The sequence below is a fragment of the Ochotona curzoniae genome, unplaced genomic scaffold, assembly GCF_017591425.1.
Source record: "Ochotona curzoniae isolate NIBS_2020 unplaced genomic scaffold, NIBS_Ocur_1.0 patch286, whole genome shotgun sequence".
Lineage (NCBI taxonomy): Eukaryota > Metazoa > Chordata > Mammalia > Lagomorpha > Ochotonidae > Ochotona > Ochotona curzoniae.
In genome coordinates this window covers 27,827-45,074 of record NW_024466846.1, presented here as the reverse complement: position 1 = coordinate 45,074, position 17,248 = coordinate 27,827, and the positions used below count along the sequence as shown (strand labels likewise).

Below are 17,248 nucleotides of genomic sequence, written 5' to 3'. Positions count from 1 at the left end.
GTTGATGTTGGCCGGAAAGACTTCCCCGCCCGGGATCGCGCCATGTTAAGTTGGGGCAGAGAGAACGGGCGTTCGTACTCTCGAATCCTTTCAAACAGAGGTGTCCACGGCTATACCCTGAAGCGCCAGGCGCCCTGTCTTTGACCAGGTGGGTGTAGGTGGAAGCCAGCTTCGGATCACAGAATCTGCAAAGATTGATAGCATGAGGAAGCCCCTGGCAAGTGAGTGAGTACTTGCGAGTCCTAGGCAGAATTGGAGTCAGGCTCTGGCAGAATCGTCACCTTGTATATTATTTATTTGAAAGGCAGAGTTAACAGAGAGAGAGAGGATGTGGGGAAGGGTCCTTCCATCTGCTGCTTGACTCCCGGAGATGGCCGCAAAGGCCACTGGTAGACTTGGCCGCACTTGGTGTCCCACATGGGAGCAGGATCCGCACTGGGCGCAGCAACAAGGAGCTGGGTCGGAAGCGGAGCTGTTGTGCCCAGATTTTGAGATCCCCAGCAATCACCAGGAGTCTGACGTCAGTGCAAATGCACAAGGATGGTTTACTCAAGCTCTGCAGGTTAGAGTTTGATTCTTGGCTGAGAGCAGGCAGCCAGCTGACCAACGCCCCTTACTGGAGTGCAGCCCCAAACAGCACATTCACAGTGTTTTTATAGGGGCAGTCCACAATAGCTTGAAAAGGGCCCATTCACAATAGCCTGCAAGGTGAGGGGAAATACCACACATGCCCTACCTATCTCAGATGGGTAGTTCATGCCTGGCCTTTAAGGTAACCACCTAATTACTTGGAGCCACCTGTGAGATAACCAGACTTGAGTGGGCCTTGATTCATGAGAATTGGAGCCCATCGGTGCTAAAGGTCACATAGGCCATTGGCCTGCAAGCTCACACAGTTTCTTAGTAGCAATGAGCCATGAACAAATGGTTGGGATTTTGATCCTAAGGTTCCTGAGAGCAACCTGATCTAGAACTAACCACATTTGGCATCTTTATGCCCTGCAGCGCAACCCTGGCCCCCAAATCTGTTTAAACATATTTCCCACGACTTGGCGTTTCCACCTCCTGGACTCTAGCAGCACTCCTGTGTGCCCACCAAAGAATGTTCAAGATTTCACCAAGCCCTGCGGAGAGACAGCTGGTCGGGAGCTTTTCAGCTTTCCAAATCATATCCATAATGGTTTATTTGAAAGTCAGAGCGTCAAAGAAAAAGAGGAGAAACTAAGCTTCCATCACTGGTTTTAAGATTTTACTGTTCGAAGAAGGCAGCTGAAGTAGGAAAGAATTTATGGAGGCATCATGAGGAGAGGTAGTGTTTGAGCAGCAGGAAGAGTCCCTTCTGCAGGGCCTTGTCGCAGATTCCACCAGCCTCCGCCAGATGCGTCTGCTTCTGCTCTCATGGACCCATTGGATTTTGTTAAGCTTCAGTGTCCTGACACTTCTTTTTATTATTATTTTTATTTTTAAAGATTGTCAAAACTAAAGAAAAAAATGAAACAAAAGAACGGAGATTTATTTAATTTTTATTGGAAAGGCAAATATACAGAGAGGAGAGACAGAGAGGAAAATCTTCCACCCAATCGTTCACTCCCTAAGTGACCTCAACAGCTGGAGCTAAGCCAATCTGAAGCCAGGAGCCAGGAAACTTGTTTCTGGGTCTCCCATGTGGGTGCAGGGTCCAAAGGCTTTGGGCGGTCCTCGACTGCTTTCCCAGGCCACAAGCAGGGAGCTGGATGGGAAGTGGGGCAGCTGGGGCTCTGTTACACATAGGATGCTAGTGCTTGTAGGCGGAGGATCAGTCAGTTGAGCCATCATGTTGGCCACGGAGTTAATAACTGAAAGGTAGAGTTACAGAGAGACAGGTCTTCAAGCTACAGGTTCACACGTCTAAATGGCCACAACTGTCGGGGCAGGGCCAGACCCAAACCAGACGCTTCTTCCGGGTCTCCCACGTGGGTACAATGGCCCAGCGCTTGCACCATCTCCGTTTTTTCTCCCGGGCCAGTAGCAGGAAGCTGGATCGGAGTTGGGGCTCCGAATCTCAAACCTCGTTGGCTCCATCTCCAACCCCAGACCCGCCCCTCGGCGCGCGCCGGGCTTGTGACCCGACCTTGCGCTTAGCCTCTCGGGAGTTGTAGTCGCCTCCCTGGCCACCGCCTCATGACACATTTCCGTGTGCGCCGCGTGTGGCGCTGTTTCCGGCTGGGCCCGGGTCAGCTGTGGTGCGCCCGAGCGTCCGGTCGGAGTCCTTGTCCCCAGTCCATGGGCCCCGGGAGGACAGGAGCTTGACCGGCGCGCCCTGCCAGCCCGGGACGCGGACGGACCTGCCGGCCTCGCGGGCCTCCGTGCGTGCCGCGCGGCAGGGCACCAGCTCCCGGCGTGCCCACGAGTGACCGGTGACGCGTGGGGATGGCCACCGGGTTACAAACGGCTTCGTGTCGGGTAAGCGAGGGCGGCAGAAACGGCACCGTCAGCTCCCCGGGTCTGCCGTGGAAGGAGCCGCCCAGTGCTGGCCGCTCCTGCTCTGTCCTTGGCTGTGCTGGCCAGGAGGCGAGCGGGTGCACAGAGCCCGCGGGGAGGGAGCTGAGAGCCTGCCCTGATCCCCGCTGCTTGCCCGGCCAGGGTCTCACGCATGTTTGCTGCTTCTTCTTCTTCTTCTTTTTTTTTTTTTAAGACTTTTTAAAAATTTTATTGGAAAGTCAGATATACAGAGAAGAGGAGAGACAGAGGAAGATGGATGTTTCACTCCTCAAGCGGCCGCAATGGCCTGAGCTGAGCCAATCCGAAGCCAGGATCCAGGAGGTCTCCCACGTGGGTGAAGGGTCCCAAGGCTTTAGGCCACCGTCCTCGATTGCTTTCCCAGGTCACAAGCAGGGAGCTGAATAGGAAGCGGGACTGTCAGGATTAGAACCGGCGCCCATATGGGATCCAGGCGCGTGCATGGCGAGGACTTTAACCACTACGCTATCACTCCGTGCCCGTTTGCTTCATTCTAAATGTGCTTTATCTAGATTCACTTTGTCGGAAGATGGAAGAGCAGAAATGGTTGCTCCACTGTGGATCCTGTGTCGCCCAAGGGAGTGGGGTGGAGTCACTGCTGCTTCCCAGAGTGTGCGCTAGCAGGTTCCAAGAGGAGTTACTGAGACTCAAACCAGGCACTCTAGTCTGAGATGTGGGCATCCCAGGTGACCACCAAACATTGTGTACCAAACACTTGACCCGAAGTTTAGGTTCTTCCTGCCCCTTTAAAGACCTGAAAGCAACTGGTGTTTGCTTGGGTTGTTGCCAGATGGCCAGGCTCAGTGGAGCTCTTCAGAGATCACCTTCTTGAGGAAGACGGTGTAATGGTGTGGTTCCCTAAAGAAAGTACCTCTCGTGGGCCAGTACCTTGGTGCAGCAGGCTCATCTGCCAGTGGTGCCTGCATTGGATGTTGGCGCCACTTTGAGTCTGAAGAACCTAGGTGTTTTCTGCCTTTTGTAATTCCTGCCTTAATGGCTTGGCTGGGGGCTGTGTGAACTTTAGGCCTGACACCCGGCAGGACACCCGGCAGGTCATGTAGGCAGACCACTCCTCAGGAAGGAGGTACCTGGTGTTTGATAAGATTCAATGCCCTATAGCTCATCGATTTGTACTTTTTGAAAGTTGCTTGCTTCAAATCCACCAATAGAAGCCTGCTAAATCATGACTGTATAATTAATAGCCTGAAATGTATAAGAACTTCTGGGCTGTTCAACCAGAGGCTCTTGTTCTGTTCTCTGGCTCGCTTGTTCCTTTTTGTCCTCCCTGAGGATCCTGCAGCAGCCTTGGCTGTGGCTGCCCCTCCCAGCCTCAGGGAGGTGGCTGGGAGACCTAGGTTAACTTGAATAAACCACCTTCATGCCTTAGCACCGACTTCAGACTTGATGATTTTCTGGGGATATCAAAATCTGGCACAACAAATCTTGTCTGCCCCACTTCCCATGCAGCTCCCTGCTTGTAGCCTGGGAAGGCAGTCCGGGACGGCCCAAGTTCTTGGGACCCTGCACCCACGTGGGAGGAAGCTCCTGGCTCCTAGCTTCAGATTTGCTTAGCTTTGGCTGTTGCAGCCATTTGGGGAGTAAAGTAGTGGATGGAAGATCTTTCTGTCTCGTTCTCTCTGTAAATCTCACTTTAAAAAAACAAATGAATAAATCATAAAAAATGAGTAAATTTAAAAAAAGAAGGTAGTGAGGGGATGTCAGAGAGGGTAGTGCTATGACCTAGTAGGTTAAGTCTCTGCCTGTAGTGCCTGCATCCGATATAGCTGCAGGTTTGAGTCCCAGGTGTTCCATTTATGTTCTTGCTTCCTGTTAATGTGCCTCAGAAAGTAACAGGATGACCCAAGTCCTTGGGCTCTTCATCTGCCTGGGAGACCTGGAAGAAACTCCTGGCTTCCAGCTTTGGACCAGCTCAGCTCCAGCCATTGTGGGTGTTTGGGGAGTGAAACAGTAAATGGAAAACCTGTTGCTCCTTGTAAATCTGCCTTTCAAATAAAAGTAAATTAAAAAATTTTAAAATAAATGTTAAAAAAAAAAAAAAACTTTGCTAGAGACTTTCCATTCAGTTTGTTCCCACTTGGACCTCGGTTTCGGTCCCACCTCACCTATTGCCTCGCAAGGCCTGCATTCGCAGGAGGTTGGAGTTTAGAGTTGAGCTGGCATTGAACTCCAGCGCTGTGGTGTGGAATGTCTTCGCTGCTGTGCAGATGTTGGTCCCACCAAGTTCCTGTTTTCTCAGTTTCCTTTCTTTTGTTCCAATTGGTGTCTGGGTGCTCCACTTCCAAGCAAGCTCTTCTGGTGGCTTGGGAAAAGCAACAGCAGTGGCCCAGGTGTTTGGGCCCTGTGACCCATGTGGGAGATGAAGCTGCCCGCTTTGGCCTGGTGCAGCCCTGGCTGATGGAGCACTTTGCAAGAGAACTAACAGAGAGAGATGTCTCTTCCCTGCTCTCCCTCTTTTTCAAATAGATAAATATTTTTAACTGTTTTCAGGTATTTTAGAAGTCATTAAAAAATTTTTTTTCTTGGGGCCTGATGCAATAGCATAGCCGTTAAAGTCCTCGCCTTGAACACTCCGGAATCCCATATGGGTGCCAGTTCTAATCCCGGCAACTCCACTTCCCATCCAGCTCCCTGCTTGTGGCCTGGGAAAGCAGTCGAGGATGGTCCAGTGCCTTGGAACCCTGCATCTGTGTGGGAGATCTGGAAGAAGTTCCTGTCTCCTGGCTTTAGATTAGCTCAGCTAGATTGGCTCAACTCCAGCCATTGTGGCTACTTGGGGAGTGAACCAGTGAATGGAAGATCTTTTCTCTTTTTCTCCTTCTCTCTGTAAATCTGCCTTTCCAGTAAAAATAAATATTAAAAAAAAAAAAAAAAGGCAGATTTACAGAGCGAAAAAAGAAAAGAAAGACCTTCCCTCCACTGCAGCAATTCCCCAATTGGCCTCAACATCTGGGGCTGATTGATCCGAAGGAACCAGAATCCAAGTTATTTTTCTTTAACACATTATTTTTCTCACTTTTCATTAAATTTTCCTTTCCCCTTGGTTATCATATGTTCTCTCTCTCTTTTTTTTTTTTAAGATTTATTTTATTTTTATTGGAAAGGCAGATATACAGAGAGGAAGATTTTCTGTCTGATGATTCACTCCCCAAGTGAGTGCAACGGCCGATGCTATGCCGATCCGAAGCCAGGAGCCTCTTCTGGATCTCCCACGCGGGTGCAGGGTCCCAAAGCTTTGGGCTGTCCTCGACTGCTTTCCCAGGCCACAGGCAGGGAGCTGGATGGGAAGTGGAGCAGCCGGGATTAGAACCGGCGCCCATATGGGATCCCGGGCGTGCAAGGCGAGGACCTTAACCACTGCACCACTGCGCCGGGCCCATCATATGTTCTCTTTATGCTTTATTTTCTATACTTTATTACTATGTATTTAAATTTGATCTTTTCACTTGTTTTCTTACGTGAACTCCCATGCTTGTCTTACTTCTGGGAATTGTCAATTTGTGAATCATCAGATATTACCTAATTGGTTCCATCATGTAACCCTATGTTGGCTGTTCTCTGCAGGACAAATATTCCCAGTTTGCTTTGCAGCCTGGCCCTTCCCTATTCGTCCGTCAGAACTGCTTTCTCTATTTCTGATACAGTGCTAGTGTCTTGAATTTACCAGGCTCTGCCAGGAGTTGTATGTTACTTGCTACTTGTAAGGGTCTGTGAGTTGCCTCTAGATTTTCTTTCTTCCATATAGATTTACCAGTTTCTCATTTGAGCAGATAAGGAAGCAGATCACATTTCCAGGTGTCTCTGCTGTTTGTGCTGTGGCCTTCTGATACTGCTTAGAATGCAAACAAAATTAGAGTCTCCTTAGAGCTTGGTTCCCTAGGAGTGGAGCACGTAAGGCCAACCAAAAGACGGGAGGTGACAGGGTGCCTGAGCCATGTGTTCTTTCCTGCCCCAGAGCCGTTTACCTCAGACTCCCGCAAGTAGAAGCAAGATGCTCTGTTCAAGTATTCTCTTGTTTTTTGTTCACTTGTTCCCAGGCAACCCCATTCTAATGACCCTCATTTCTTCTTGGGGACATCATGAATCTTTTGATTTCATTTTAAATTTTATTTTAATAATACATTTTATTTTTGATGATGTTTACATAGTTTAGAGGGATGCATGGTCATGTGGCTCACGGACTAGGGTGGGAAGACTCAAGGAATGTGGGAGAATTGATGCAACAACTGCCTCCAATCTCCTTTTTTTTTCCCTGTTTGGGGAAAGTTGGCCAGGGGAAGAAGGGGAGAGGGCCACTCCCAGGGATGGCCACCCGATGTCATCTCAGGATTGCTGATACAGAGTGTGTTCTCAGTGTACCACTTAAGTGGTTCCAATAGTTCTGAGATACTGGTGATTTCCTTACTCCAAGGTTGAGGAAATCTTTCCATTAGAGTGTCGATTCACTCAGATACTCGTCAAAGCTTGGCTGGGAGAGCTGTCTGAGCTGTTGTATCTTCATGGTACTAGATGTCCTCTGTAGGATAAGCTGATTGTCATGTCCTCCATGAGCCTCTTATGCTCACCAGTGCGAGTTGCAGCTCACAGTTTCCCTACTGGGTCCACACCTTGCCCTAGATCTTGCACTTTCCAGGTGGTTCTATGGTCTAGCCGGATAGGGCTTTCCCTCAGTTCCAGCACCTGCTATCTGATGGCTCTGATAAAGCGCAACCAGCCTGCGTTTATTCTGGCTGATGCATGCACTAGTGGATATGATTGCTTAGGCCAGCCTGGGTCTTCCCCTAAACCAGCTCACATGCAGGCCAGTGGGCTTTGTGGCTTTTCCCAACCTGCCCGGAGTCCTAGTTCTCACATTGACCAGCAGGAGCAGTGGTCCAGCAGGGGAACCCCTGCAGCTCCCCTACTGGGCTTTCCTGATATCCTGAGTCTTACATGTACTGGTGGGAGCTGTGGCCAAGCCTGGCATGGCTCACCTCACCTCGGCATTTACCAGTGGGTGCTGTAGCCTGGCTCAGCCTGGCCTGCCCCAGTTCCAGTTCATGCTGGCCGATGTTGTAGCATATCCCAGCCCAGCCAGCCCCCAGTCCCAACCCTAATGTGAACTGGCTGGTGTTGTGGCCCAACCCGGCCTGTCCTGGTTCTCACTTGTGCCAGTGGGTTCTGCAAACTGGCCCAGTCGGGACTGCTCCCGGACCTGACCCACGCAAATACTAGCAGGTTACTGTAACCTGGCTTGGTCTGGGCTGCTCCCAGCCTTGGTTCTACGCTCACCTGCAGGGATTATGTCCTGACAGAGGAGTTCCCCAAGCTCCTCTATCAGGTTACTTCCCAGTGACAGATCTCATGTACACTGGTGGGTTCTTTCCTGGCAGGTGCAGCGACCTTGCCCAACCAGCCTGCACCCATTCTGACTCTTATTGTTGGATGCTACAGTCCAGTTCTATCTGGTCCATCCCCAGACCCCGCTCTTGCTCTAAGACCTATTCCAGCCTGTCCTACACCCACTCCAGCTCTTGAGATCACCAGCTGATTCTGGAAGTTAGCTTAGTCTGGCACACCCAGACCCAGACTACACCCCTGCTGAGGGATACTGTAGCCATGTCCTGCTCAGTTTATTGCCTCCATTCTGGCTCTCATGCTCACCAGTGGGAACTAGAGCGTAGTTGGGACATCCCCTTAGCTTCCCAGCCTACCAGCCAGGCTGCTACACAGATCTTGCACATGCAGTGTTGCTCTGGCCCGGCCCGCCCCCAGTCTCAGATCTCTGGTGGGTATGATAGCCTAACGCAACCTGGCATGGCCCAAACCCTGTCCTGGCTACCACACATGCCAGTGTGCTGTGGTTTGGCTTGGCCCTGCCTGGTCCACCTTCCTGGCCCCACTGCCTCCGCAAGAATCAGCCCACACATTTGCCGACAAGTGAAGCAGCCCTGACCAACACCCAGCCCTGATTCACCAGTGGGACTGATGGCCTACCAGGAGAGTTCCCCAAGTTCTACCCCCCAGGCCCACTCCCAAACCCATATCTCACATATGCCAGTGGGTTAGTGGCATAGTCTGCCCCCCAGTGTCAGCATTTGTGTGCTGGTGGATGTTGTGACCTGGCCTACTCTGCATCTAATTTTTTGGTGCACCAGCCTGGTCCATTCCCAGCCCCAGTGTTGGTGAGTTCCGTGATTGTGCCTAGTTTAGCCCATTACCACCCCCTGCCCTTGAACAAACCAGCTGCTATGGTAGTCCCACAGGGGTGAGCCCATGATCCCCCACAGAATCTGCTCTCAGACCCAGTTCTCTCATGAGCTGATTAGTGTCATAGCCTAGCCTAACATGGTCCACACCCTGCCCTGACACTGGTGGGTACTGTGTTTGAGCCCTACCAGGCAGGCCCCCCAGCCATGGCTTTCATGTGTGCCTACCAGGTAGTGGTTGAGGATAGCATCGAGCCCAGCTCAGGGCTCCCACGTGGGCGGGTACATTGGTTTGGCCTCAAAATGTCCTCAGGTTTTCCAGTCTTGGCCTCCTCATTTACCTGCAAGTGTAGCAGCCTGGCTGGTAGGTGTTCCCCAGAAGTTACTTCTCACCTATTATGTTCCTCAGCAGTCCTCCCTTGCACACATCTCCAGATCCACATCCCTCAGCAATCCACAGTACCCTATTCTTGCGAGCATGCAGATTCCCAAGCCCGGTTCTCGGATGGTGTTCCCACCAGCCTGGGACGTTGCTTACCTGCCCAAAACCCACACACACTGGCACTAGGTCCCCAGGCCCTGTTTGATGGTGTGCAGGCATCTGCCCCCTCCCCCTACTTACTCTCAAAAAGATAGAGGTAACTATGCTGGCACACTTAGCTTGAACCAGGTCCAGCTATTAGCTGCAGGCTAATAAACCTGAGGACATTTAGCTGCTTTTCTTCCACTGGTGTTAACCCTTGCCTAGGTGCAGTACAACCTAGGCAGTTGCCTACAGCTGGGAGTCATCATGAATCTTTAGTACTGTCCAGCTGGCCCTCAGTGGAACCAAGGTTATAAGTATTGTCTGTATTTCTGTGCAAAGCATACCTGCAAATATTTATCAGATTTAGAACAGCTCATTTTGTTTATGTGTGTAGCATGTATTTGCCTCCCTAGAAAAAATTAGTATTCCACACAGAAACGCTTAGTGGTTGGTTGATTTAACGTGTTTCTCACAGTAAATGCTGAACCTATCAGAGGAGATGGCATGCCAGAACATGTCTGCATTTCCAACAGTTCCTCTACATCTTTTCTCTGTCACCTAATGCATTGCACCAGTTGAATGGGGCATGTGTTATTTCAGGGATTATTGTCATTCAAGGATATATCTATGGAGTTCACCTGGGAGGAGTGGCAGCTCCTGGATTCCACACAGAAGTACCTATACCGGGACGTGATACTGGAAAATTACAGCAACTTGGTCTCAGTGGGTAAGAACTGCTTCTCAGCTTAACTCAGTTGGTGACTCATAATGGGCATCTCTTTTTCTTTTGTTCATTGACTTGGGAACCTCTGCAGTGCTTAATGATTATGAACTGGAGCTTTCGAGACCTATCTTCTGAGTCCTTATTTGACTCTCACTGCGTAGTAATCTTCCTTCAAATGGCCAGTTTTTTTAAAAAGCAAAACAAAACATTTATTTACTTGTTTTGAAAGGCAGAGCGAGAGAGAATGAATGAATCTTTTATTCATTGGTTCACTCCCCGACTGGCCACAGCAGCTGGAGCTGATATGGGCGAAACCAGGAGTCCAGAACTGCATCCTGGTCTCGCATGTGAGTGGCTGTGACCCAAGGACATCCAAGGAGCTGGGCTTTTCTACCACGTTCCCAGGTGCATTAGCAGGGACCTGGATCAGTATCAGGGCAGCCAGGACTGATAAGGGAATACTGGCATCTCAGTGGGTGGCTATTCCTACAGAGCCCCAACCCCAAAGGTTTGATTTTGTAGCTCTTGATCCTTGTCAGTTTGGTGTATAATGGTTTTGATTTTTCTTTAACAGGGTACCATGGTACCAAACCTGATTTAATTTTCAAGCTGGAGCAAGGAGAAGAGCCTTGGACAAGTGCCAAGATTTCTGGTCAGCATTGTTCAGGTGAGTTGGGAGGTGTAAAAGTGACTTGGTTGTTCCTAGAGGAACTCAAGAGAAACTGCACTGAAACCTGACTCCTCAGATTCCTTGCCCCGGGGACTTTCCTTCACCTTGGCTTTGAGAGGTAGGTTTGCCCCTGTTTGAACTGTGCTAAGTGTGTTGTCTGAATTCCCTTCTTTCTTCTCATTATCAGGCATTGAAACCTGTCCTCTCACTGCATGCGAGGACTCTTATCCCTCAGTATCCCTTTATTTTCTCCTTTGCCTTCCACAGTTAGAGTCTACCTACAGTTTAATCCCAATACCTGATGGGCTTTAGCATTTCCCTTTTGAGTTTGGTATACCAATTCTGTCGTTGCCTAAGTTGTAACTATTGAAAGACTCCCATTCTGAAGACTGAAGTTTTCCCCAGTCCCAGCATCGACAGCCGCCTTGTCTCAGTCCTTCAGGAGTCTGCTCTGTGCCTTCCATGTGTCACTAGATTTAGTAGGAGTGGGCAGGAACCCCACAATTGCCATGCTTTTCCTGTGTGCTGGACTCTGGCCACTCTTCTTCACTGACTTGCTGCTGATTCTGTCTCTGTCCTACCCACATTGTCATTTACGTCTTCAGTTGTCACCCTGACTAGATCACTGTTGTTTCATAGTTTATAGCTCAAATTGCATAACCATATCTGAAAGCACTTGTCTTTTCCCCAGTGATTGCTGCTAAATTTTTTCCATAAACATTCTGTCAGCAGTCTGAGGAATTAAACACAATTAAGGTGAGGACTTTAGCCACTAGGCTACCACACTGGGCCCTAAATAAGAATTTTATGAAAATAAATAGATATTTCTTAAAGCTGTGATTCAATCAGAATAAAACAATAAAGAATTTAAGGTTTCAAATAAAAAGTTGTCTGTCATAGAGCAACTGCACCGTGGCTTAAGTCAGAAACTTGATGTGGCCAGGAGTTAAGCTTCCATCTGTCTTCCTTTTGCCATCTTTCCCCTACCAACCCCTTTCTACCTAATAAGAATGATTCCTCAGTGCCAGATGTCACATGCAGAAACCACTGAATCAAATTTCTTTCTAAGGAAAAAAAAAAAAAAACCAGACTTTGATTAGTGGTTAGAGCCTTTCTGAAGGCCTTCCAACAGGTTTTCCTTTTTTTTTAAAGGATTTTTTGTAAAAGATTAATTTGCTTTTATTGCAAAGTCAGATATACAGAGAGGAGGAAAGACAGAGAGGAAGATCTTCCTTCAGTGATTCACTCCCCAAGTGATCACAGTGACCGGTGCTGTGCCAATCCGAAGCCAGGAGCCAGGAGCTCTTCTGGGTCTCCCATGTGGGTTTAGGGTCCCAAGGCTTTGGGCCATCCTCGACTGCTTTCCCAGGCCACAAGCAGGGAGCTGGATGGGAAGCAGGGTTGCTGGGATTAGAACTGGCGCCCATATGGGATCCTGGTATGTTCAAGGAGAGGACTTTAGCCGCTAGGCCATCCTGCCGTGCCCCTAACAGGTTTGAACAAGACAGAGTGTGCAGCATGAAGGGCTCCAGGTCTTGCACCCTGTCCCTCTGCCTGTTACACACAAACAGGAGAAGGTGGATAGCCTCGCCACTTGTGGGGGCAGGGATGGACATAGCCCTGGGGAGGCAGCTGGCTATAGCCCCATCCTTGGATGGTTAATTCAGTGTGTCCTCTGGCTAACCCATTGTCTTTAAAAATTCTCATGTTAACATAAAATATGATTGTCACTTTCCAAAAGATAGTGTGTGTCTCATCCTGAACTGAAATCTAGTTTTAAGTCCAGGATTTCCATTTTTGAAGATTTGTTTTTTTTATTGAAACTCTTGCCTTTTAAATAAATATCTTTTATAAAAATAAAGTTTAATGAAGTAGGTATTATCTATTTCTGCCCATCTAAGTTCACATGCTTCTAAACGACTGAAAAAGAAAAGAATAGAAAGCAAAAAAATCTTGTAATATAAAACAGTGCTATAAAATAATTGACAAGTTGCTCCTATGCACAGGCTAAACATTTTTTTTTTTTCAAAATTCATTTCTTTGAAAGGCAGAGTTACACAGAGGGAGAGAGAAGTCATCCATTGGTGGTTCACTCCTCAGATGTTGGCAGTGACTAGAGCTGGGCCAGACTAAAACCAAAACTGGAAGCTAGGAGCTGGCCCAAACACTTGGGTCATTGTGTTTTGCTTTTCCCAGGTCATTATCTGGGAGCTGGATCAAAAGTGGAACAACTGACATGAACCAGTGCCCAAATGCGATGCCAGTACTGTAGGCAGTGGCTTCACCTGCAGTACCACAATGCTGGTCCCTAAAAACTTTTTTTTTCTTCCAAAAAGAGATTTTTATCTCTTCAGATAGCAACAGCAGCCTGGTCAAATCCAGGAACCAAGAACTCCATCCTAGCTTCCATCATGGGTGCTAGCACCCAAAGATTGAGACTGTCCCACACTCCCTTCTCCGGCATGCTAGCAGGAAGTTGGATCTGAAGCACTCTGATAGGGGATGCAAGCATTGTAAGGAGCAGCTTAACACACTGGGCAGCAATATTGGCCTCTAAACCAATTTTGATTACTGTTAATTCACTACCAGTTTCCCTGAAGGGATGCAGGCATTCCTGCTTGACTAGTAATATCTCTTTTGAATCAGTGGTAATAGCCTTTTACCAACAGAAAGGAGTCACAACACAGCAGTCCATTCTAAAGCTCTTTAACTGTCTACTGAAATTTTAATTTTATTTTGGATCGTGTTTACACAGTTGATTAGGGTGAGAAGTGTTGAGGACTAGGGGAAAGTGGGTGAGACCACTATTTCCACACCTTCCTTATCTTCTTCCTATATCTGGAGGAAGTGGGAAGAAAAGGGGAGAAGCCACCCAATGTCATCCCAGGGTCCCTATTGTGGAGCATTGTATAACAAAATTTTCAAAGTGTGTTTTGTTTTCTTTCTAGGAGTCTGGGAGGAATGGTACCAGAAAAATCAAGATGAGCTTGAAAATGTTGAGAGAAGCTTTGCTTGTAACATGTTTGGAAAACATTTGAGCAAAACGTGTGCTTTTTCAAAACAAAGACTCTGTAACACAAATGGGAAAAACTTGATACAAAAATCAGATTCAAGCATAAGTTATGGGAGAAAGAACCTTGGCAGGTTTCCTGGTTATGAGGAATCGTACTTCCTTAAGCCCAAAAGAGGTCACAGCCTAGGAAAAAACTGTGTGTGTAGTGAATGTGGGAAAGCTTTTCGTTGTAAATCACAACTTGTTGTACATCTCAGAATCCACACTGGAGAGAGACCTTATGAGTGCACTAAATGTGAAAGAGCCTTCAGTGCCAAGTCAAACCTCAATGCTCATCAGAGAGTTCACACTGGGGAAAAGCCCTATGCGTGCGTTGAGTGTGGGAAAGTCTTCTCCTTCAGGTCACAGCTTATTGTCCATCAGGAAGTTCATACAGGAGGAAAACCTTACGGTTGCAGTGAATGTGGGAAAGCGTACAGTTGGAAATCACAGCTTATTTTACATCAGAGAAGTCACACTGGGGTAAAACCCTACGAATGTGGTGAGTGTGGGAAGGCCTTCAGTTTGAAGTCCCCGTTCATTGTACATCAGAGAACTCACACAGGAGTGAAACCCCACAGATGCAGTGAGTGTGGGAAAGCCTTTCGGAGTAGATCATACCTCCTTGTTCACATCCGAATGCACACAGGAGAGAAGCCCTATCAATGCAGTGACTGTGGAAAAGCTTTCAACATGAAGACCCAACTTGTTGTTCATCAGGGCGTCCACACAGGAAAGAACCCTCACCAGTGCACCGAGTGTGGTAAGGCCTTTGGTAGGAGGGAGCAGCTCACTGCTCACCTGAGAGCTCATGCAGGAGAGAAGCCCTACGGATGCGGTGAATGTGGGAAGGCCTTCAGCAGCAAGTCCTATCTTGTCATACACAGAAGGACACACACAGGAGAGAGACCCTATGAATGTGACGTGTGTGAGAGAGCCTTCTGTGGGAAATCACAGCTAATTATCCATCAGCGAACCCATTCTACTGAGAAACCCTATGAATGTAGTGAGTGTGAGAAAGCCTATCCCAGGAAGGCATCACTTCAGATACACCAGAAAACCCACTCAGGAGAGAAGCCTTTCAAGTGTGGAGAATGTGGGAAAGCGTTCACTCAGAAGTCATCTTTGAGCGAACATCAGAGAGTTCACACAGGAGAAAAACCATGGAGATGCTCTGACTGTGGGAAGTCGTTCTGTTGGAACTCAGGACTTCGCATACATCGGAAAACTCATAAATGAAAAGTCCAAATTATTGACTGTTACAAGCTGGTCTCAGGATATTTCAGGCCATACCAGGATTTCTGGACATTTGCTCATACTAAACAAATCATGTAAGACTGGTCATATTTGGAATGTGGATGCCTTTGTGGAGAAGAAGTATTTGAAGGAATGAGGGGCAATAACCAAGTACAGTTGTATCATGATGATTTGGAGAATTCATGCTGAAGACACCTAACAGGTTAAGTAAATTAGGAAAGCATTTCCCTATAGCAAGTATGTAATGTGGAAAGTCACATTTCAGGTTTGAAGCTGTTTATAAAATAAATTTCAGTGACAAAGAAGACTGAGTATAAGATTGTTTTCTGTTTTGTTTTATAATAAATAACAGTTGTCAAGAAAACCATAAGGAATGTACAAGAGCCTTCGAAAAAAAAAAGTACATGGAAGCAGAGTTTTTAAATTCCCCTTTCCATTAACTTTTTGAAACCCTCATATTTAAAAAGTTAAAGGATATTTAAGCTTTCCTGGGTTAACACTAAATAGCATTTTTTGGAACGTTGATGTTTTATTCTTAAATGTGCTTTGTTACTGTATATATTTGATAGTTTGTGGCGTAACATCTCCCAGTATTCTTACTATATGCTAAATATATGCATTATCTCCATTTTTCAATAATATCACTAAAATCATGTGACTTACAGTAAATGGAAGGACTCGGGTCACTGAAGTTGACTTTTCCAGGAGTCTTGTTTCTGTAAGGACTTGGTTGCTGCTTGAAAGCAATGAGCATTCTGGATATTTTCACAGTTTGCTGCCCGTGCATGCAAGCCACCTTTTAGCTGAGATCCCACCTCTTGTGTGCTTCTTGATGGCAGTGTCTTACAGGGTGTCCTTCCCACTAGCTCATTGTTAGATTTGGTAACCTCTTTATGAAGATTTTGAGTCTGTAATTCAATCTTACATGATCCCAGAGGGAAATTGGAAATTTATTCTTGTTCCGTATTTCTGTTAAAACCATCAATTCTTTCTGCTGAATTGAGTCCCAGAATAACGTTGAGTATTACTTTATTTTAACTTGGTTTTCTGGGCTGTGCACTTCTTTGTATTTTCTCAATAAAATGTTTTTATTTTTGGCTTAACTGAAGGTTTTTTGTTTTGTTTTTTTTTTTTAAACAACTGTTGTTAGGCCAGAGTAGCATATAGATAACTCACTTTTAGAGAAAAGTAGGATATGTGCGTTAGGATTTTTTTTTTTAAGATTTATTGATTTTTATTGGAAGGTCAGATATACAGAGAGGAGAGACAGAGAGGAAGGGCTTCTGTCCGATGATTCACTTCCCAAGCAGCTGCAACGGCCGATGCTATGCACATCCAAAGCCAGGAGACTCTCTTCCTGGTCTCCCACTTGCGTGCAAGACCCCAAACACTTGGGCCATCCTCCAGTCATTCCCAGGCCACTAGCAGGGAGCTGGGTGGGAAGTGGAGTGAACCAGCGTCTACAAGATGTTGGCACTGTGGGCCAAAATGTGCGTTGGCAGAAGCAAATGTCCTGCTCACTGTTAAAGTGCCCCTCCCTTCCTCATTTGAGCAGGGAACCAAAGATAACTGCTTACAAATCCATCTAGCTGCTTGCTACTGGCACCTGTTTCTGAAGAGTCATTTATGTTTCCAAGAATTTCTTGTTAACCTAGGGACGACTTCCACTCGGCCTCCCGTGTAGCTCCCATCTCCATCTGTTTCTTCCGCACTTGCTGTAACTTATTAAAACTGATGGGGGTGCTGATGCAGTAGCCTAGTGGCTGAAGTCCTCGCCTTGCACACACTGGGATCCCATATGGGCACCGGTTCTAATCCCAGCAGCCCCACTTCCCATCCAGCTCCCTGCTTGTGGCCTGGGAAAGCAATCGAGGACAGCCCAAAGCCTTGGGACCCTGCACCCACATGGGAGACCCGGAAGAGGCTCCTGGCTCCTGGCTTCAGATCGGCTCAGCTCCAGCCGTTGCGGTCACTTGGGGAGTGAATCAGTGGACGGAAGATCTTCCTCTCTCTCCTCTTTGTATATCTGCCTTTCTAATAAAAATAAAACAAATTTTAAAAAACTTCTGATAGAAGCGGGTACCCCTGCAGTGGACACTTGGGGGACATCAGTGACGGCTCCCACCGTCTGAGGAAGACCTGGGCTGATCCTGGCTCGAAGTTCAAGACTAGGCTCTGGCCATGCCGGCTCCGAGTAAGTGGGCCAGCGGGAGAAGCTGCGTGTCGGAAACAAATCAATGCAAATTCAAACCTGAACTCTGTTCGTGCCGCCCGCCGTGGCTCACGCACTTCCGGGCGCAGCGGAGCACTCTGG

The 17,248-nt window shown here is 47.7% G+C and overlaps 1 protein-coding gene across 4 annotated transcripts; it reads left to right on the top strand.

The window, feature by feature from the left end:
• Positions 1 to 44: 44 nt before the first annotated feature.
• LOC121167011 (zinc finger protein 26) lies at positions 45 to 16,037 on the top strand. Of its 4 annotated transcripts, none has more exons than XM_040996360.1 (4): positions 45 to 148; positions 9,832 to 9,958; positions 10,530 to 10,622; positions 13,574 to 16,037. In XM_040996360.1, the coding sequence occupies exons 2-4, from the start codon at positions 9,859 to 9,861 to the stop codon at positions 14,914 to 14,916; spliced, it is 1,536 nt and encodes a 511-aa protein (XP_040852294.1). In that variant the 5' UTR covers positions 45 to 148; positions 9,832 to 9,858; the 3' UTR covers positions 14,917 to 16,037. The 4 variants fall into 4 exon arrangements, with proteins under 4 accessions (XP_040852294.1, XP_040852292.1, XP_040852293.1 ...); XM_040996358.1 differs by having other exon boundaries at positions 45 to 221; XM_040996359.1 differs by having other exon boundaries at positions 45 to 225.
• Positions 16,038 to 17,248: the final 1,211 nt, after the last annotated feature.